The sequence below is a fragment of the Anomaloglossus baeobatrachus genome, chromosome 1 (genome assembly GCF_048569485.1).
Source record: "Anomaloglossus baeobatrachus isolate aAnoBae1 chromosome 1, aAnoBae1.hap1, whole genome shotgun sequence".
Taxonomy (NCBI): domain Eukaryota; kingdom Metazoa; phylum Chordata; class Amphibia; order Anura; family Aromobatidae; genus Anomaloglossus; species Anomaloglossus baeobatrachus.
Window position 1 is genome coordinate 529,701,155 of NC_134353.1, and position 21,555 is coordinate 529,722,709.

At 49.3% G+C, this 21,555-nt stretch overlaps 1 protein-coding gene across 1 annotated transcript; it reads left to right on the forward strand.

The window, feature by feature from the left end:
• Positions 1–482: 482 nt before the first annotated feature.
• LOC142295941 (perilipin-2-like) lies at positions 483–10,409 on the forward strand. Its single transcript, XM_075339075.1, has 7 exons — positions 483–589; positions 2,312–2,507; positions 8,242–8,324; positions 8,408–8,660; positions 8,886–9,067; positions 9,591–9,725; positions 9,799–10,409. The coding sequence occupies exons 1-7, from the start codon at positions 512–514 to the stop codon at positions 10,168–10,170; spliced, it is 1,299 nt and encodes a 432-aa protein (XP_075195190.1). The 5' UTR covers positions 483–511; the 3' UTR covers positions 10,171–10,409.
• Positions 10,410–21,555: the final 11,146 nt, after the last annotated feature.

Below are 21,555 nucleotides of genomic sequence, written 5' to 3' on the forward strand. Positions count from 1 at the left end.
TATGGGCTCTAATGCCCTGTGTGCAGGGAGAAGTGATACATACATTACACCAGACCCCACTCCCACTATCCCCACAATAACTGCCCTGTGTATGGGCTCTAATGCCCTGTGTGCAGGAGAAGTGATACATACATTACACCAGACCCCACTCCCACTATCCCCACAATAACTGCCGTGTGTACAGGCTCCTCCAGCACATAACACGCCCCCGTTACCGGCCTCACCACACAACTGTCAGTCACACCGTGACCCCTGCACGCCGCGCACAGCCGCCCTCAGTCAGGAGAGCAGACTGTGACGTCACCAGTCAGCTGACTGCAGGGAGCCTCCGGAGACCGCGCATAGTCAGGTGGGCGTGGTTATCCGCCTATAAGAGCGCAGACGCCCGAGGAGCGCTCATTGACTCATTCCTCTCTGGCAGGCAGTGGCTGTAGTGAGCAGGTGGGTGGCGGCTTCAGCCCGTGCTGGGATTAGAGGAGAGATCTCTGGTGGTGTTTGCTCTTTCTCGGCGATGACCGTGTGCTTTACTTTTTGTAGGTATTTTCCTAGCAACATGGCTGAGACAGTGGAACAGCAGCAGCAGCAGCAGGTAATGTTTCCACCCTGGTATATATTGGGCATGGAGGGGGCAGATGTAGTGGAGCTTATACTCTGCCCCTTACTGTGGGGTCTGAGCCCCTCACTATTAGTGCAGCAGTAGGTGGCTCCTCAGTCTCCCTGGTATATGCACTGTGCGAGGCACTGGCTCTCTGGTATCTGCCATCTGCTGGTGCTTGTCCCGGGTGCACAGGATCTGTTGGAGTGGCCACTTCTGGCAGGGGATGTTGCAGATATGTAGCTTTCAGTGCGGTTTGCTTTCAGTGACTGACTTTATGGCTGGTTTTGGAGATGTAATGGGCTCTACAGAAGTGTGTGTATATAAATTGTCCATTATACATCTATGCAGCTAATGGAAACTCACTGACCATATCTCAAAACTAGCAGAGGGAAAAGGCAGCTGTAACTGTAAATACAGATCAGTAAGCTAAACCACTGTAGGGTGCTGCAGACCCCCATGATAAAGGGCATAGTCAACTCTGGTGCAACATACAGATGACAGGCCCCTCACAACCTAGCAGATCTTGGAGGGCATTGCTGCTGGGTATTAGAATTGGGCCTGCCACACACGGGTGCAGTGTCTGGCTTACAGCCTATTGTTGGTGCCCATACTACCAGATCAGGTGGACTGCCCAGCACTAGAAGTACATCCCACTGGGATGGAGACCCTATTTTACAAAGCCAGTGTCCATGGGTTTTTCTTACTGCATAAGTGAAGACTGTAGTTACATTGTGCACTCCTTACACTTGTGCAGGTTGCAGCCATCCCTGAATGTCCTTGTAAACTACAATACTTATCCATGTGGTGTACACTCATATAGTGCTGTCCAGGCAGGACATGGGTGGGTATGAGCATGGTGCTGATGTCAGTGCTCTGCATGGAAAAATGCTTTATTTGAAAAGACAATAAAGCCCCCTCTTTGACCTCTTTATTAACCCCACCAATAACAGCCCTCCGGGTCCAACGTAATCCACACAAGGTCCCATGACTCCTCCAGCTCTGCTACACCTGACACTCACAGAGCGCCATAGACCGTGACTGCTCACTGTGAGGGTCAGGCTGCAAGTGAAGTGAGCCGCATGAGATCAGCTGTCGCTTCACTCATGCGCTTTGCGCTGACAGGTGCAGGACTCCAGCTGTCACTGCACATCAGCTGACTGAAGTCACTGCTGATCTTGTACTCTCCTTCTCAAGCGAGGCTGCCTCTGGATGCTGGTCTCCTGCTTCCAGACTGGCTCATGTCTATACAGTTATGCTCAGCTGGGTCGGGTCATAAGTAGCAGAGCGCCAAAGACAGCCACATGGGACAAGCATCGCTGGAGACTTCAGCACCACGGACAGAGCAGGGTCAGGTGAGCATCTCCCCGTGCTATCAAAATAACGCAGGGACATTCCGGGTAAAACCACATGCGGTTTTCGGGTGCGGCTTGCTGCAGTTTTTTGCCACAGGTGCAGTAATCTTTCAGAGGATGAAGGTCCATTTTCTAGTGCGCACAGGGTCTTACACAGTACATGGCAGGCATACATTTGTAAGGCTCTCAGCACAGGAACATTTTTTTTTATATTCTTTTCTGCCATGAACCATTTTGTGTTGTGGCAAAGGTTGAAAATGAGCAATTCTGAATTTCTCAAAGTACAATTGCTAGTAAATGTTTGTTTTACATGACCAGTCTCTTTGTGTTTTTCTTTTATTCTCCCATGTTCCATCCCTAGAATGTGGTGGTAAGGCTGATAAACCTCCCATTTGTGAGCTCTACATATGACATGGTGTCCTCCACCTATGTGACCACTAAAGACAACCATCACTACCTGAAATCTGTATGTGACATCGCAGAGAAAAGTGTGAAGAGCATCACTTCGGTGGCCATCACCAGCGCCATGCCAATCCTGCAGAAACTTGAGCCTCAAAGTAGGTTTAGCGTTTTGATGGTGGTTTTTTACTTGGTGGGATTGGGTAAACCCCTAATGTATATACAGTATTTGGGACTAAAATCTATACCATATGGATTTATTAATGTTTAAGATGCAGGTAAACATGATTGGAAATATAGTAAGGATGGTTGCAATATAGACCACCACCCCCCTGCCAAAACGGCAATCATGGGAGTTGTGGTTGAGTTTCAGAGGGATGACATGGGACAATACAATCCCAGGTATTTTGTAGTAATATCAGGAGATGTGTATAACTAGGTGGCATTAGTGCATAGACGTGTGCCATTCTAGACATGTCAGTAATTTTTCCCTGCCGCCCATGAAAGCACCACATGAGAGATAGGTTCCGCCCACATCAGGACAGGAAACCCACTGATAAAAAGGCGGTACCTCTCCTCCACATCAGTTTGGTTTCCTGTCCTGGTATGGACAACCCATTGCTGTCCCAGGTCCGACCCGGTGTGGAAGCCTGGTACTTACCTGAAGCCGGTGCTCGGGCCTGGATGCACCCCCCCTCGGTCTCAGACCTCTGCGGCGGTGAGGCGCGGGCCTGGAGCGGGAGCTCGGCCCGGCGTCGCTCCAGGGATGTGCGCACTCACGGCGGCCGCTGGAAGGCTTGTCCCTGCTGTGCAGCACGCTGGAGTGAAGCTGGAGCTCCGACCGGAAGTGACGCGATTCCAGGGTGACGTGCGCAATGCGACCAGGAAGTGACTGGTGTGCGCATGCGCACTAGGTTCCAAGATGGCGGCGCCCATGTAACGAGACAAATGTGACCGGCGCTTGGGACTGGTGAGTTTTTTTCTCCTCCATTGTTACCATTATGGCAGGAGATTCACCCCGCAGCAAGGAGCAGCGCAAGGAGTCGCCACAGCGGGGCTCGGAACGCGGCTCTGCGGATCGTTCCCGGAAGGCTGTATCCAGTCCGGGCAGCGTTCGGCCGGTGGGTCCCAAGAGGTCCAAGGGAGATAAGAATCCGCCTCCTGATCCGGTATTGCCTGGAGTCGTGGGGGTGAGTGGACTTCGTGGTCTTCCATGTTTCTAAGTCCCCGTTTCCGTGTCCCCTCTCTTGTTAGGTACCGAAAAAATGTGCCTCCAAGCAGCGTCACAAGGAATGTGCCATATGCCAATCCTCCCTGTCTTCGGATTACACCAAGGCCCTGTGTGCAGGCTGTATCCAACAGACCCTACTCAAAGAGGGGCCGGGGTTCTCATCTGAATTACGTTCCATTATCAGAGCGGAAGTACAGGAGTCCCTTAAATCCCTTAAGGGGGGCAAGAGGCGCAAGAAGTCCCGTCATCATAAGCTGTCTACTCCCGATACCTCGGCGGGTTCGGCTCAGGGCTCTCGGTCGTCGGGATCCTCCCCCTCCGATTCTGGCTCCTCTTCCTCTTCCGATGAAGGTGGTCGCCCTTGTTTCCCTACCGCAGACTTCGGACCTTTGGTGAAGGCAGTACGTTCGACCATGGGTATAGTGGACCCCAGGGGGCCCGAATCTACCCAGGATGTCATGTTTGGGGGCTTGGATTCCAGGAAGCGTAAGGGGTTTCCCATTCCCCAGAAGGTTCAAAGTCTCATTACTGACCAGTGGAAAAAAGTGGACAAAAGGTTGAATCTTGGCTCTTCCCTTAAAAGGAAGTACCCCGTGGATGAGGAAGCATCTACCTCTTGGGATAGAACCCCTAAAATTGATGTCGCTATTGCCAAGGCGTCTCGTTCCACTACCTTGCCGTTTGAGGACTTGGGGTCCCTTAAGGATCAGCTGGATAGGAAGGCTGATGGTTTTCTGAGAGGGACATGGGAGTCTACGGCAGGTGGCTTGCGCCCGGCCGTGACCAGCGCCTGTGTTGCCCGGTCTTTAATGGTGTGGCTTCAGCAGTTAGAAGACCAGTTGCGCAATGACACTCCTAGGAAAGATATTATCTCGTCCTTGCCCTTAATACAGGGTGCTGCTGCCTTTATGGCTGATGCCTCGGTTGATTCTTTAAGACTATTTGCCAGGTCGGCGGCGCTTTCCAATTCCGCGCGTCGGGCCCTCTGGCTGAAAACTTGGAAGGGTGATGTCCAATCCAAGGGGCGACTATGCAGCATGCCTTGTGAAGGTGCCTATCTTTTTGGCTCTGGCCTGGACGACCTCCTCACTAAGGCATCCGATAAGAAACAGGGGTTTCCAGTTTTTCCGGTGGCGTCCTCTCGCAGCCGGCCCTTTCGGAGACGTCAATTTTTCGCAAAGAAGTCTCAAAAACCGCAAGATCAGTGGAAGGACCGTAGAAAGACTACCTCGGGCTTTCTCTTTGGCAAGCACTCCGATAATAAGCCCAAGCCCTCTCAATGACGCCTGTCATCAGGTAGGGGGTCGGCTGTCCCTCTTCCTCCATGCATGGCAGGCAATCTCCTCCAACAGGTGGCTCCTTCAGATTGTGGAGGAAGGGTTAAAATTGGACTTCCGTTCACCCCCTCGGGGGTCTCTCATGATAACCTCCTTGCGGTCCCCAGAGCGGCAGATGGCCTTGGAAGTGGAAGTGCTAACTCTCCTCTCGAGGAAAGTCGTTCAGGAGGTCCCCATAGAACAAGAAGGGGACGGCTTTTACTCCACTCTCTTTCTGGTTCGGAAGCCGGACTCCACCTTCCGCACCATCTTCAACCTGAGGAACTTGAATTTGCATCTGGTGCAGCGAGCCTTCAAAATGGAGACCATGAAGTCAACTGTCAGGCTGTTGTATCCAGAGTGTTTCATGGCGGTCCTCGACTTAAAGGACGCCTATTATCACATCCCTATTTTTCCGTCTCACCGGCGGTTTCTCAGGTTCGCACTACACGTCTCCGGGAGGCTGAGACACTTCCAATTCGCAGCGCTGCCATTCGGGCTTTCCATGGCCCCACGGATCTTCACCAAAGTCCTCGCGGAGGTCATGGCACATGTCAGGGAACAGGACATATTGATCATTCCGTATCTGGACGACCTCCTGATAGTGAGTCAGTCGGAGTCTCTATGTGCGGCTCACGTGACCAGGGTCATCACCATCCTGGAAGGCCTGGGGTGGGTGGTGAATCAGCAGAAGTCCAGACTCCAGCCTCTCCAGTGTCAAGTCTTCCTGGGTCTCGTCTTGGACTCTACCAGACAGTTGTGCCACCTGCCAGAGGACAAGGTCGCCAGGATCTTGTCCTTTCTATCTTCCGTAAGGAGTTGCCCAAGCATGTCCTTACGGCAGGCTATGTCGCTGGTCGGGACTCTTGCATCCCAGGAGTGTGGTGGGCCCAACTGCGTTCCAGAATCCTCCAGATGGAGGTCCTTCAGTTTCAGAGACTGTTTGGAGGCTGTTTGGAGAAACAATTGACCCTGTCTGCGGACACCTTGCACTCCCTGGGTTGGTGGCAGGACCCCTCTCACCTCAGGATGGGGGTTCCTTGGCTTTCCCCGGTCACGGACACAATAGTCACAGATGCCAGCCATTGGGGGTGGGGTGCCCATCTACGCCAACGGGTGCTCCAGGGTCCCTGGGACGCTCGGTTGGTCAGACAGTCCTCCAACTACAGGGAGCTCATGGCGGTTCTCAAGGCACTAGAGGGGTTCCTCCCCTTCTTGAGAGGTCGCCATGTTCGGATCCTTTCGGACAACAGGGTGACGGTGGCGTACGTCAACCATCAGGGCGGCACCAGATCCCCTTCTCTTCTGACTCTGACTATGCACATCTTCCAGCTGGCCGAACAACATCTCTCCTCCTTGACAGCTCTTCATATCAAGGGGACGGACAACGAGGAGGCAGACTTCCTCAGCCGGCACTGTCTCCGTCAGGGGGAGTGGTCCTTGGACCCGGAGGTCTTTCGCAAGATCACGCTTCTATGGGGTGTCCCTGTTCTAGACCTGTTCGCTACCAAGGCGAATCGGAAAGTGGACAGGTTCTGCTCTCTCAACCCCCGAGACGATCCTGTTGCCCTCGATGCCTTCCAGATGTCTTGGTCTCACGGCCTCCTGTACGCGTTTCCTCCCCTGATCCTGTTGCCTTCGGTTCTCCGGAAAATCCGGACCGACAGAGCAGAGGTTATTCTCATCGCCCCCCTTCTGGCCGAAACGGGCGTGGTTTTACTGGCTGCGGACACTGTCTCTGGTGGATCCTTGGGTTCTCCCGGACGCCCCTCCTCTCCTGTCCCAGGGCCCAGTCCGTCACCCCCCCCCGACCCGGCTCTCCATTTGACGGCTTGGCGTTTGAGCAGCGGCTGCTAGCTCGACGGGGGTTTTCCTCTTGCCTAGTCGATACTCTTCTTCGCAGTAGGAAAGCGGTCACCACGGCCATTTACGGTAGGGTCTGGAAGCGTTTTCTCCTTCAGTCGGGGGCTCGGGCGGAGGGCCCCCCTCCTATCTCGGCTATTCTAGAATTCCTCCAGAGGGGGTTGGAATTGGGGCTCTCCACCAGTACGCTCAAGGTGCAGGTATCTGCCTTAGGGGCGCTGTTTCATTGTAGTCTGGCGCAGAATGAATGGATTTGCTGGTTCATTAAATCTAAGTCCAGGTCTGTACCTGTTCAGGCTCCCAGGGTTCCCCCATGGGACCTTAATTTAGTGTTGGATGCCCTCACAGGACCTCCGTTTGAGCCCTTAGGGGAAGTCCCTCTCAAACTGCTGTCCCTTAAGGTTTTTCTCCTCGTCGCACTCACCTCGGCCAGGCGGGTGGGGGATCTCCAAGCCTTGTCTGTGGTTCACCCTTATACCCAGATTCTGGATGATAGGGTAGTGTTGCGGACTGATCCCTTCTACTTGCCCAAGGTTTCTACACCTTTTCATAGGTCCCAAGAGATCGTGCTCCCTTCCCTCTGTGACCCCCCCTCGGAACGAGGAGGAGGCTAGGTGACACACGTTGGATGTCCGGAGGGCCTTAGTCACGTACCTAGATAGGACTAGGGAATGGAGGAAGTCTCAGGTCCTGTTTGTCACTTTTCAGGGGCAGTCCAGGGGGCATGGGGCTTCTAAGGCTACCTTGGCCAGATGGGTCAGGGATGCCATCGGTTTGGCGTACTCGGCTAAAGACGCCACTCCTCCTCCGGGCATAAGGGCGCACTCCACTAGAGCGGTGTCTACGTCTTGGGCGGAGAGGGCGGATGCCTCTCTTGACCAGATCTGTCGGGCGGCTACTTGGTCGTCTCCTGGGACTTTCTTTCGGCACTATAGGCTGGACTTGTCCTCCACAACTGACCTTTCCTTTGGGAGATGGGTCTTGCAGGCGGTGGTCCCTCCCTAAGGTGGATGGTCTATTTAAATCTCTCATGTGGTGCTGTCATGGGCGGCAGGGAAAAATCTTAATTACTCACCGGTAATGGGATTTTCAATAGCCCATGACAGCACCCTTAGTTCCCCCCCCCTATTCACTGGTTGTGGGCACCCTTCGGGGAGTGTTAGTTATGGGTGTTTTTCCTTGGGTGGTGGTATGATTAATCTGTTTCTTGTGTTTTGTTGGTCCTCTCTGGCTCTGAAAACCTACTGATGTGGAGGAGAGGTACCGCCTTTTTATCAGTGGGTTTCCTGTCCTGATGTGGGCGGAACCTATCTCTCATGTGGTGCTGTCATGGGCTATTGAAAATCCCATTACCGGTGAGTAATTAAGATTTTCTCCTAGTGTGGCAAGTAGGCCAAATATCACCATATACCTAGTATTTCCCACAAGAGCTTTGCTAGCTTTTATATACAATGACTGTTGTATTAAATCTAATTTCCTCAGTTGCTCTGGCAAACAACATTGGCTGTATTGGACTGGACAAGATTGAGGAAAGGTTGCCTATTCTGTATCAGCCTCCTGAAAAGGTAAGCAGATAAAATCATGCAGAGCCTTAAATTTCCCTTCACCTACTGTCAGATTACAGAGGTCCCATCTTGTATATTTTTAGGTTGTGGCTAATGCCTCAGAAGCAGTTGTTGGTGCCAGAGATGCTGTTATCCATAGTATCACAGGAGTAGTGGATAAAACCAAGGGAGCTGTGCAGGACAGTGTGGAGATGACTAAGGCTGTTGTAAATGGCAGCATTAATACTGTTCTTGGAAGCTGTGTAGTGAAGATCATGAGCGACCGTGTGGACTCTGCACTAACTAGGTCTGAATGTCTTCTGGAACAATTCCTGCCACCAACAGATGAAGAACTTGGTAAGCCAAACTGCTTAACTTGTATGCACAGAATAAGCCGCATTTGCTGGCGTAGCCAAAATACTAGCTCACCTGGCTTACTTTAAGCAACTGCATTATAGTTCAACTCTGCTGAAGAAGCTAAGGGTGTCCTGACAAGTAGTAAACCACAAGGTTTATATTGCTGACTCCACAAAGTGTATCCAAGCTGTTAAATATGAGCATAACAAAGTTCTCTTATTATAGCCAAGGAAGCAACTGAAACAGAAGGCTTTGTGTCCCAAGATAAGCCTGGCTACTATGTGCGCTTGGGATCCCTCTCTACAAAGGCCCGCAAGCGTGTCTACCAACAGGCCCTGACTAGGATGAAGGATGCCAAATGCAGGAGTCAGGAAGCCATTGCTCAGCTCCAGAACACACTTGACCTGGTTAGTACATGTACTTGTAAACATCGTCACTAACTTTCGTGGAGTGACAAACTTTAATTGAGCCAAAAAGCTATACATTGCAGATTAGATATCTTGCAGTATTTAGGACGAAGCATTGCAATACAAGCCTAGATTCACTCATTCATATGTTCAGAAAATCTTTTCCCTGCCACCAGAAGACACCATTTCTACAGGTTGTATTGCAGATCAGCCCCTAATTTGAATTTTAGAGGCCACCACCATGTACAGGAGTAGCGGGTTCTAGAAATAAAGGACTGTAAAGCCTACAATGCTTTAACCTTATCTCCAGGTATAAAGCATCAAATTGGGACTCTCCTACTTTCTGTAGGCATGTACAAAAAGCCTGTCATAGGCAAAGCTCCCTTATTGTTGACATGAAGTACTAATAGGGCTTTACACCCACATGTACTTCCTGAGGGGGAAAATGCATACTGGTGTAAAACCAGATGTAGTGCATATAATCACACCTGTCTTCCATGAACATAAATAACTTTCTTTTCAGATTGAATATGCAAGAAAAAACATGAATGGTGCAAATCAGAAGATCCATGATGCTCAAGAGAAGATGTTCAGCAAGTGGGTGGAGTGGACGAAAGGAACTGGAGAAGATGCTGGTGGGGAAACTGAGGGTGCAGAGGTAATGACACTCGAGTCTTATGCTAGGCATCATCTGTATACTGGAAATATAACATGTCGTCTTCTCATTACAGCAAATGGAATCCCGCACACTGACTATTGCCCGTAGTCTCACTCATCACCTGCAAAGCACATGTCTGTCTCTGGTCTCCAGTGTCCAAGGACTTCCACAAAATATTCAGAGCAAGGCTCAGAGTATTAGTGCCATGGCTGCAGATATCTATCAAAACTTCCACTCTGCTTCTTCCTTCCGAGAAATATCGGACAGCCTCTTAACCGCCACTAAGGACATGTTCACTAAAATAAAGGATGGCATGGATGATGTTATGGACTACTTCATAAACAACACTCCACTAAATTGGCTGGTAGGTCCATTTTATCCCAAACTGGCAAGTAGCCAACATGGGGAGCAAGAAGATGGGGGAGATTCAGTTAAAGAGGACTAAAAATGAAGTGCCTAATGGGCAAATACCACTAAATTACTTGCCTTAGTTTGCATCTTCCACCTTGGTCTATGCCAGTTACTGGTCCTCAGATTGTCAAATGTGAAAGGAGTTGTCTCTAACATTGGACTTTTGTCTTACTCTTGGATGTTTTTTGTATCTTCACAAATATGGTATCAATGTTACACTATGTACACTAACTTTATATTGTCTACTTTTGTATTAATAAAATGCTGCATTGACTTGTCTGTCGTGTACAAACATTAGTTGCTCAAATGTAAGATCTGGTTTTAACTTGCACTCATTGTGACTTGACTCCCTAAAATGGTGCTCCTATAGCAATCTGTGGGTAATAAAACCTAGCGAATGACTAGAGATCTAAACATGGTGGGAGGAATGGGAAATCTTCATACAGGAGCTTGGAGATCTCCATTTCAGACTCTAAAAGCTTACATCTGAAGCAACCAGGGGATCAAATTTTGTAAAATACCAAAAAAAATAAACTTTGCACCCTTTACACTTGCAAGAGACTTAGAAATACAATGTCTTTATTTGAATTAGCAGTGTGTAATGTTACTCATGACATGCTACTTTAGCCAGTGAGATTGTAGCTATAGTTTTAATGACTGAGGGAGGCTTGGTTCCTGAGACCCAACCCCCACACATGGCATGCATGATACTACTCAGAAGTCTGTAGCTCCAGCATGGGCTGTGCAAGCAGAGCTCAGCAGGCTCAAGTCTACAGGTCCTTCTCTGGATCTGTAAAGACTCTGCATTGAGCCTGTAACCTGCTGTTTCACCACTGGTGATAGGTGTATAAGGACAGACTCCACTGATACTCAGCAAGCATAACAGGTGATGAACTGTCATTGTTCACTTAAAGGGAATCTGTCAGTGGGTGTTTGCTACCTCATCTGAGAGCAGCATAATAGAGACCCAAATACTAACATGTCACTTACTGAGCTGTTTATTTTGATTAAAATCTGTTTTCTCTGCTGCAGTTGTACAGAGCTCATAAATATACTGGAATACAAGGCAGCATGCCAAATAGTAATCTAATGCTATACTGCTGATCAATGTTATCCAAACTACTCAGCAGTCCAGTAAGTCCTAAACCACTGGAATCAGGATCGCTGCCCCTACATTATGCTGATCTCAGATCAGGTAACAAAATGATGTTCCCTTTTAACATTTGCCTGGTTATAAGGGAAGATCTCCCCTTTGTCCATACTCGTAGAGAGTAAGTTTATAGCATGTCTTCCAAATGACATCCTAGCTTGCATGCAAAGCCATAAGTGTAAATATCTTTTCATAAATATTAATACTTTACCAAAAGTGAATTGTGCAGTCCTTTCATATACTGCATCTCTTAAATTTAAAGAGAACCTGTCGGGTGCAATATGCACCCATAAGCATAATGCTAATGAATGTGCAGTGTCAGAGGATGATTTCACTCACCTCTGTTGCCATTGTCACTGGACCCTGGAGTTTGGGTCATGCGCATTACTTCAGTTTGAAGCCAGGACACGTACACCTGGCTTCATAGTGCGCATGACTGGAACTCCGGGCTCATGCGCATTGAGCTGACATTCAGCGGCAGAGAGGTGAGTGAGATCATGCTGTGACACTGGACATTCAGGGTCGAACTAACATGCTAATGGAGCAGATAAGCCATGGGAACTAACTTCCAGGGGACTAGTGCCCTTGCTCATTAGCATAGGATTTCTAAAGATTTTATTTTTCCAGCACCCATGATGGCACCACGAGAGAGGGGATCCACCCTTCAAGGACAAGAAACTTCCAGAATAAAAAGGGGCGGCACCTCTCCTCGCATCAGTTGGTTTCCTGTCCTTGAACAGGGATTTACTAGATCCAGGATGGTCTTGATGGACCGAAGATTGAAGTCCGGCGCCCGGCCGTCTCTGGCAGCGGCACATGTCCTGCGGTGATCGGCCGAGGTTCTGTGGAGCTGCCGCAGTGAACCCACGGGGGTCAGGCCTGCGTGCGGCATACCATACTCCGGTGACGCCAGGACGGATTCCAGGTGTGGGGACATGGTGTGGAGCCTGCGAGGACCAGGTAAGGGCCAGTCGGCCGCAGTGCTCTCCCGCCGCAGCAAACCCACGGGGGTTCTGTCTGCACGGGGGTCCGTCGTCTCTCACACTCCCTCCTTACCATGTAGCGCCAGGGGTCAGGATGGAGGTGGCTGCTGCTGCGCTTCCCTGCGGTGGCATCCTCACGGCTGCTGGCGCTTCCGGCTTTCAGAGCGCCATGTTGTGTGTGGCAGGCGGGGGTGTCCAGGCAGTGCGCATATGTAGTGCGTTGGACGCGAGGTAGAACGTCATCTCCCGGAAATAGAAGGGAGGGGTTGCCAGTTTTTTTTATTATTATTAAAAAAAGAGCGGCAATCTTTCTCAATGGTGTCTATGCTCAGTACCATACTGACAAGCGGTCGGCTGTGTCTCCTTTGCCTCCCTCCTCTCCAAAGCCTACCTCTGATCCAGATACTGCCTCCCAGAAGCGGCAGTAGATAGGGAGCCGGGATGGCAGTGTCACCGGCTCTGGAGCCAAGTGTGGGATGACTGAGGATCGGTCCTGCAAGCGGAAGGACCCTGGCACCCCTGACAGAAAAAGACCCTCTAAAGGAGGTAAGTCAGATGATGTTCCTGCTGACCCAGTATAGCATCTGTGGGTGAGTGATGGCTCCTGATTACCGCTTCTAAACGACAGTTGTCTTCTCTGTGTTTTTCCTAGGATCCTGATAGACCTAAGAAATGTCAATCCAAGTCTAGGCATAATGAATGTGCCTTGTGCAGTAAGGAATTATCCGGTTCCTGGACTAAGAGGCTGTGCAGGGGCTGCATTCAGCAGACTGTCAGAGGAACAGCCGGGATTTACCTCCGATCTCCGTTCCATCATACGGGAAGAGGTCAGGGATTCCCTCAAATCCCTGTCTGGGGCGCAGAGCGCTGGGGCTTCTAAACCCCCTTCGCTTACCCACGAGGACTCTGATGGGGAATGTGATTCCCCTGGCTCTACTTCCCGCTCCTCTTCAGATAGCGACACAGGAGGTCAACAGTGCTTCCCGATCGAAAATATGAAGAAATTGGTAAAGGAGGTACGAACCACTATGGGCATCCCAGATGAGAAACCTGAAAAATCTATACAGGATCGGATGTTCGGGGGCATGGAGCAGAAAAAACGGCGCTCCTTCCCAGTGGTGGATAGAGTACAAGCTTTAATTACCAGGGAATGGAAGAAGCCTGATAAGCGTTCCCTTCCAGGCGCCTTTAAAAGGAAATATCCGTTTGAGGAGGCCTCCTGCTCCACCTGGGATAAGGCTCCAAAATTGGATGTTGCGGTCGCTAAGGCGTCTAGAAAATTTGCCTTACCATTTGAGGACATGGGTTCATTGAAAGACCCTTTGGATAAAAAGGCGGATCACTTCCTGAAGAATACCTGGGAAGCTTTTGCTGGAGGACTGAGACCCGCCATTGCTGCTACGTGTACGGCTAGATCCCTGACTATATGGATAGATGAACTGGAAGACCAGTTTAGATCAAGGGCACCTAAGGAAGAGATTGCTTCCTCCCTCTCCAAATTACGAGGAGCGGCGGCCTTCCTTGCGGACGTCTCGGCGGCCTCCACTAAGTCGGCGTCCCTCTCCAATGCGGCTAGAAGAGCTTTTTGGTTGAAATGCTGGCCGGGGGATATGCAAACTAAGGCGGGCTTTGCACGTTGCGACATCGCAGGCCGATGCTGCGATGTCGCACGCGATAATGCCCGCCCCCGTCGCAGGTACGATATCGTGTGATAGCTGGCGTAGCGAAAACTATCGCTACGCCAGCTTCACACGCGCTCACCTGCCCTGCGACCGTCGCTCTGGCCGGCGACCCGCCTCATTCCTAAGGGGGCGGGTCGTGCGGCGTCACAGCGACGTCACACGGCAGGCGGCCAATAGGAGCGGAGGGGCGGAGATGAGCAGGATGTAAACATCCTGCCCAGCTCCTTCCTTCCGCATATCCTACGGAAGCCGCAGTGACGCCGGTAGGAGATGTTCCTCGCTCCTGCGGCTTCACACACAGCGATGTGTGCTGCCGCAGGAGCGAGGAACAACATCGCACCTGTCGCTGCACCGGCATTATGGAAATGTCGGAGGCTGCAGCGATGATACGATTACGACGATTTTGCGTTCGTTAATCGTATCATCCAGGCTTTACACACTACGATATCGCATGCGATGCCGGATGTGCGTCACTTTCAATTTGACCCCACCGACATCGCACCTGCGATGTCGTAGTGTGCAAAGCCGCCCTAAGTCTAAACTTTGCAATATCCCTTGTGAGGGGGAGTATCTGTTTGGGCCGGTCCTGGATGACATCCTGGAGAAGGTTAGCGACAAGAAAAATGGCTTTCCCTTTCCGTCATCAAGGCGGTCCTTTCGGAAGAAGCCAGTTCGCCGGAATACCCAGCCAAGGGATCGGAATACCTGGTCCGATAGAAAGAAACCGGGAAAGGGGTTCATGTTCAAGGGGCCCTCAAAAGATCAGCATAAGTCATCCAAGTGACTCGCTTTTCCAGGTCGGAGGGAGACTCTCTCAGTTCCTTTCGGCTTGGGAAAGGATTTCATCCCGTTCATGGATCCTGGGCCTAATAAAATCAGGCCTCCGGCTCACCTTCCATCACCCTCCTCCTCAACGATTCCTGGTTACTCCTCTACGTCGTTCTCCTGTGGAACAGCTGGCTTTGGAAGCAGAGATCCAACACCTCCTCTTCAAGGAGGTTCTGATGCAAGTTCCCACACAAGAACAAGGGGACGGATTCCACTCCACCCTCTTTCTGGTGAGAAAGCCTGACGGGTCCTATCGCACCATCATAAACCTGAAAACCCTCAACCAGTTCCTTCACATCGACAGCTTCAAGATGGAGTCCGTGAGGTCCATTGTGAAATATCTGTATCCCCAATGTCACATGGCAGTCATAGACTTAAGCGATGCATACTATCATGTCCCGATCCACTCTCTCTTCCAATGCTTCCTCAGAGTAGCCATACACATGGGCAGTCGGGTCTGCCATTTTCAATACAAAGCTCTCCCCTTCGGTCTGGCCATCGCCCCAAGAATATTTACAAAGCTAATATCGGAAGTATCCGCATATCTGCGTCAGAGGGAAGTCCTTCTAATTCCTTATCTGGACGACTTCTTGATTGTGGGCACCTCAGCCCGCCATTGTGCAGCTCTTCTGCGGCAGGTGCAAGCCTCCCTGCGGGAGTTGGGCTGGTTGATCAACACAGAAAAGTCCAGGGTAATCCCATCCAAGGTTCAGCTGTTTCTGGGACTCACTTGAGACTCAAACACTCAGATGTGTCATCTACCACACTCCAAGGTGGAAGCCCTCCAGTCCCAGATAGACCGGACTCTGCGGTGCAAGTGCATGTCTCTCAGGGGTGCGATGTCCCTTCTGGGCTCCCTCACTTCGGCTGGGCTCAGTCACACACCCGGGTCCGGCAGTGGAACGTCTTGCAGCATCAGACCACTCATGGGGATCATCTGGACAGTCTCATAGTTCTCGGCTTCACACGCTCCAGTCCCTCTATTGGTGGCTGGATCCTGTCAACTTGGAAAGGGGGGTGCCTTGGCTGGTACGAGAGCCAGTGGTGTGGTGACCACCGATGCCAGCCTCTACGGTTGGGGTGCACATTTGGACACTCAGTTCATTCAGGGGCGATGGTCTGGAGGAGAAGCTCAAAGTTCCTTGAATACAAGGGAATTGCTGGCGGTGGAAAAGGTGTTAGGTCGTTTCCTCCCATCATTGATGGGTCGCCCTGTGAAAATCTTGATAGACAACCAGGCGACAGTGGCGTATCTCAACCACCAGGGGGGTACTCGCTCCAGGCATCTTATGTCCATCACAAGCAGAATCATGTCTCTGGCAGAGGCTCACCTAGACTCCCTATCGGCAGTGCATATCCGAGGGAAGGAGAACATTATGGCGGATTTTCTCAGTCACAACCGGTTTCACCAAGGCGAATAATCTTTAAATCAGTCCGCTTTCACCAGGATAATGTGACGCCCCGGAGATGTGGGGGGTACCCGAGATAGATCTATTTGGGACCAGAACCAACAGGAAGGTTCCCAAATTCTGTTCCCTGGATGTGAGGGATCGTCCCCACTCAGTAGATGCCCTATTGCTCAGATGGGACTTCCACCTCGCATATGCCTTCCCTCCGATCGCCCTCCTTCCTGCGGTACTCAGGAAGATACGGGAGGATCAAGCAGCAGTGATTCTCATAGCCCCCTTTTGGCCAAAGAGACCTTGGTTTTATTGGCTGACCAACCTGTCCATAACCGATCCATGGGTTCTTCCGGACCTACCGGATCTCCTGTCCCAGGGTCCAGCCTTCCACCCACAGAACACCAGATTATATCTGACGGCGTGGTGCTTGAGAGGTCATTGTTAGGCAGCAAGGTGTTTTCTCCGGGTTTAATCACCTTGATGCAGTGTCGGAAGCCTGTCATGTGCCAAATGTGCCCATATATCTATGGGCACATTTGGAACAGATTCTTGGCCTCCACGGGTGCAGATCCTGCTAAGCTGGCCCCTGTCTCAGTTATCTTAGAACTCCTCCAAAAAGGGTGGGAACTGGGTCTGTCGATTAGTACCCTAAGGCCCGTTTCACACGTCAGTGAAAAACAGTGATGTTTTTCACTGGCGTGTAAAACACGCACATGTCCCTGCGTGTGCCGTGATTCACGGCACACGTGGGTTGTCTAAGTGCAATCCGTGCTCTGTTCTCCGTGGCCCGTGATTGCACTTAGAAAACAACTCACCTGTGCGCGCTCCCGCTGTCCATGGTGCTGATTGCTCCCGCGGTGCAGCATCCGGCCGGCGCTGACCCCCGCAGCAGCTGCTTCCGGGTCGGCTGTGTCGCGCATAATGAATATGCGCGACAATAATGAGCCGGCTCAGAAGCAGCAGGGAGAACGGGCTGCAGAGGACATCGCTGGATGCCGGGTGAGTTAAAATGTTTTTTATTTTAAAAGCACGTTTTTTTCTGGCACGTGTTTCACGGACCACACCACTGCATGGTCCGTGGGACATCAGTGATGCCAGAAAAAAATGGACATGTCTCCGTGCGGCAATCACGCACACGCGGGTACGCTGCACGGAGACACGTGCAGTGATAAATCACTGACGCGTGAGCAGACCCATTCATTATAATGGGTCTGCGTATGTCAGTGATTCTGGTACGTTTTAAAAAAAGCACAAACGTCCCAGAATCACTGACGAGTGAAAGGGGCCTTAAAGTGCAAGTTTCTGCGTTGAGTGCCTTGTATAACCATGCCCTGGCTGGAGATCCCTGGGTGTCTAGGTTCATTGGAGCCTGTGCTAGGTCTAAACCTCGGTGCAGCATGCCCCTACCATCCTGATACCTTAACTTAGTCCTCTCGGCCTTAACACAGCCCCCGTTTGAGACCTTAGATTTCATCTCCCTCAAACATATGTCCCAAAAAACGATTCTCCTGGTCGCCCTCACTTCAGCCCGTAGGGTTAGTGACCTTCAGGCCTTATCCATTTCTCCTCCGTATACCCAGTTTTTTGACGACAGAGTGGTTTTAAGAACTGACCCCGCCTATTTGCCGAAGGTGCATTCTCACTTCCATAGGTCCCAAGAGATAATGCTCCCTTATTTTTATGACAACCCTTCTACTCCGGAGGAGATAGGATGGCACTGCCTGGATGTTAGGCGTTGTCTTCAGCATTATCTGTTGGTCACTTCAGAATGGAGGAAGAATAAGTCTCTGTTTGTGGTCTTCCAGGGTTGTAGGAAGGGGCTTAAGGCTTCCAAGTCCACCTTGGCCAGGTGGATCAGGGATGCCATCTCCATTGCTTACATAGTCAGGGGTGAAGCCGTACCTCCTGGTCTGAATGCGCACTCCACACGAGCGATGGCATCTTCCTGGGCTGAGAGATCAAAGGTCTCCATCGAGCAAATATGTAAGGCGGCAACCTGGTCTTCTCCTTTTTTAATCACTATTGCCTATTGCCTTGATTTGCCATTCACCGACATCACCTTTGGGAGACGCGTTCTGCAGACTGTTGTCCCTCCCTAAGTCTTCCTCTATGTAATTCTCTCGTGGTGCCGTCATGGGTACTGGAAAAATAAGTAATTACTTACCGGTAATGTGTTTTTTCTGAACCCATGATGGCACCCTTACATTCCCTCCCTGCACTTAGGTGTTGATAGTTTACTTCCTTTTTCGCTCCTCTCCACTGGGCAGTTACGGTGGCGGGGTATGTCGTAATGATGTTCCTTTTTTCGGAGGTCCTGTCATGCTCGGTAATCAACTGATGCGGGGAGAGGTGCCGCCCCTTTTTTTTCTGTAAATATAAAAATAGTAACAAAAAGAGGATAATATCCTCCAAAAGTTACTATTACTCACAGCAAGTTGGGCTGTAGTGTGTACATCGCCCAGGCCAAAAACTAGTGCTCTACCAGGATACAGCTAAACCCCCACTAAAGTGGAAGCATCACAGGTGCAGGAGAAGCAAATCACACACACACCTTCATGAAATGGAGGGGGGAGAATGCTAGACGATAAAACTGCACACTAGTGGCTTGCATAGAGCGCTGTACACACATGCAGATAACACAGTCACAAACCCGCAGCCTATTAGGTGATGCCCATACTATTAGATCAGGCGGGCTGGCAAGCCGTACCCCACCTGTGTATCACGAACGGACAGACACTCTACAATGCAAGGCCCAACAGAAAGGGACCTGGCTGTATCCCGTACAAACAAAAAAATATGAGGTTTTTGTTGGTATTTATGTGCATATAACGTAAGCCTACAACCCTCGTCACGGGACCTCATGCTTGTAGGTCCCTACACTAAATATAAAAATAGCAACAAAAAGAGGATAAACTACAGGTAATTACGATTGGGATGTAATACTGAGTAAACATGCAGTAACTTCAACAAAAATTCAATATTGGCAATTTATTTTCTTAGCATTTTCTGTGACCCATAGCATATTTTTTTTTTGATGGGTCAAAGTGAGGTCTTGTGTTTTGCCCGGCGAACTAACATTTCCTTAAATCCCTTCTCCCCCCCCCCCCTTTTTTTTTTTTAAAAAAGGAAACCTGTCAGCTGAAAAATGCTGCCCAAAGCTTGCACAGCATGGATCAGCCACTGGCTATATGATCACAGCCATGTATGTTTAACTCTTAAACACTGCGTCGTTTCAGAGAAAAACATACTTTGAATAGCTGCCTGGAATCGAGCCGCCCTATTGTCTAAACTTACAGGCGGGTCGCCGGCGGCTTCTCCCCACCCGCTGACAGTGACTGACAGCATATAGGCATTGACTTTTCAGTCACTGTCAGTGGGCAGGAAGAAGCTGCTGGAGACCCATTATGGCTTTGGGAAGCTGAGGAAAAAAAAGCCATTTTCCGAGACCAGTAACATTTTTTGTTTGTGTGAGGGTTTATTTTTTGTGAGACACAGTTTTTATTCATACCATTTTGGGATAGATCTGACATTTTGATCACCTGAAGCAATGTTTTTTGTGGTATTGCAGCGACCCTAAAAAAACAATAGAATCTTGGTGTTCTAGAATTTTTTTACATGTTCATCGGACTTTTCCGAACATGGCGATACCAAATCTATTATAATATATATATATATATATATATATATATATATATCTATATAGAATTATTTTATTTTTCTAATTTTTAATTTTCATTTTTGTTTTGTTAATGGGGGAAGGGAAAGTAGGTGATTAGAGCTTGATGATTTCCTTTTCATATACCTTTTTTTTTTTTAAATGTAACTGTAGATCCCTCTTAGGGGACTATAATTTGCAATCGTGTGTTCGCATGTGCTATATACAGCAATGCCATAGCATTGCTATATACAGCTCTGGCAAAAATTAAGAGACCACTTCCAAATTTTCAGTTTTTATGATTTTTCTCTCTATAGGTATACATTTGAGTAAAATGTCAGTAGTTTATAGAATAAAAGAACAATTTACAACATGTCTCCAAATTTTCAAGCAAACAAATTTCTATTTATTTTCTGAAAATGAGAAATGGTCAAAATAACAAAAAATGCATTGCTTTCAGACCTCAAATAATGCAATGAAAACAAGTTCATAATCATTTAGAAACAACAATACTAAAAATGTTTTAACTCAGGAAGAGTTCAGAAGTCAATATTTTGTGGAATAACCATGATTTTTAATCACAGCTTTCTTGGCATACTTTCCACCAGTCTTTCACATTACTTTTGGGTGACCTTATGCCACTCCTTGCGCAAAAATGTAAGCAGTTTTTCTTTGTTTGGTGGCTTGTGACTATCCATCTTCCGCTTGATTACATTCCAGAGGTTTTCAATGGCATTGAGGTCTGAAGATTGGGCTGGCCATGACAGGGTTTGGATGTGGTGGTCCTTCAGCCACACATTGACCTAGCTGTGTGGCATGGCGCATTGTCCTGCTGGAAAAAACAGTCCTCAGAGTTGGGGAACATTGCCTGACCAGAAGGAAGTAACTGTTTCAAGATAACCTTGTATGCAGCTTGATTCATACGTCCTTCGCAAAAATGTTTGTTGAATTTTCTTTACCTAATTTTCAGCTTTGCCCAACACCTGGTCATCTAATGGTTAAACGGAGACCTGGATATGCGTACAAGCCACAGTGTTTTGCACCCACTGTGAAATGTGGTGGAGGATCAGTGAAGATCTGGGAATGCTTCAGCAAGGCTGGAATTGGGCAGCTTAAACTTTGCGAAGGATGTATGAATCAAGCTGCATACAAGGTTATCCCGGAAAAACAGGTGCTTGCTTCTGCTCAGGCAATGTTCCCCAACTCTGAGGACTGTTTTTTCCAGCAGGACAATGCGCCATGCCAAACAGCTAGGTCAAGCAATGTGTGGATGAAGGACCACCACATCAAAACCCTGTCATGGCCAGCCCAATCTCCAGACTTCAACCCCATTGAAAACCTCTGAAATGAAATCAAGAGGAAGATGAATAGTCACAAGCCATCAAACAAAGAAGAACTGCTTACATTTTTGCACCAGGAGTGGCATAAGGTCACCCAAAAGCAGTGTGAAAGACTGGTAGAAAGCATGCCAAGACACATGAAAGCTGTGATTAAAAAATCATGGTTATTCCACAAAATATTGATTTCTGATCTCTTCCTGAGTTAAAACATTAGTATTGTTGTTTCTAAATGATTATGAACTTGTTTTCTTTGCATTATTTGAGGTCTGAAAGCAATGCATTTTTTTGTTATTTTGACCATTTCACATTTTCAGAAAATAAATACAAAATTTTTTGCTTGGAAATTCGGAGACATGTTGTCAGTAGTTTATAGAATAA

Excerpts from the sequence above, each read along its gene's own strand:
- LOC142295941 (XM_075339075.1), top strand. The coding sequence starts at position 512 with ATGACCGTGTGCTTTACTTTTTGTAGGTATTTTCCTAGCAACATGGCT. Across the intron at positions 8,661-8,885 it reads ACCAACAGATGAAGAACTTG|CCAAGGAAGCAACTGAAACA; the intron begins GTAAGCCAAACT and ends CTCTTATTATAG. Across the intron at positions 9,726-9,798 it reads GGGAAACTGAGGGTGCAGAG|CAAATGGAATCCCGCACACT; the intron begins GTAATGACACTC and ends TTCTCATTACAG.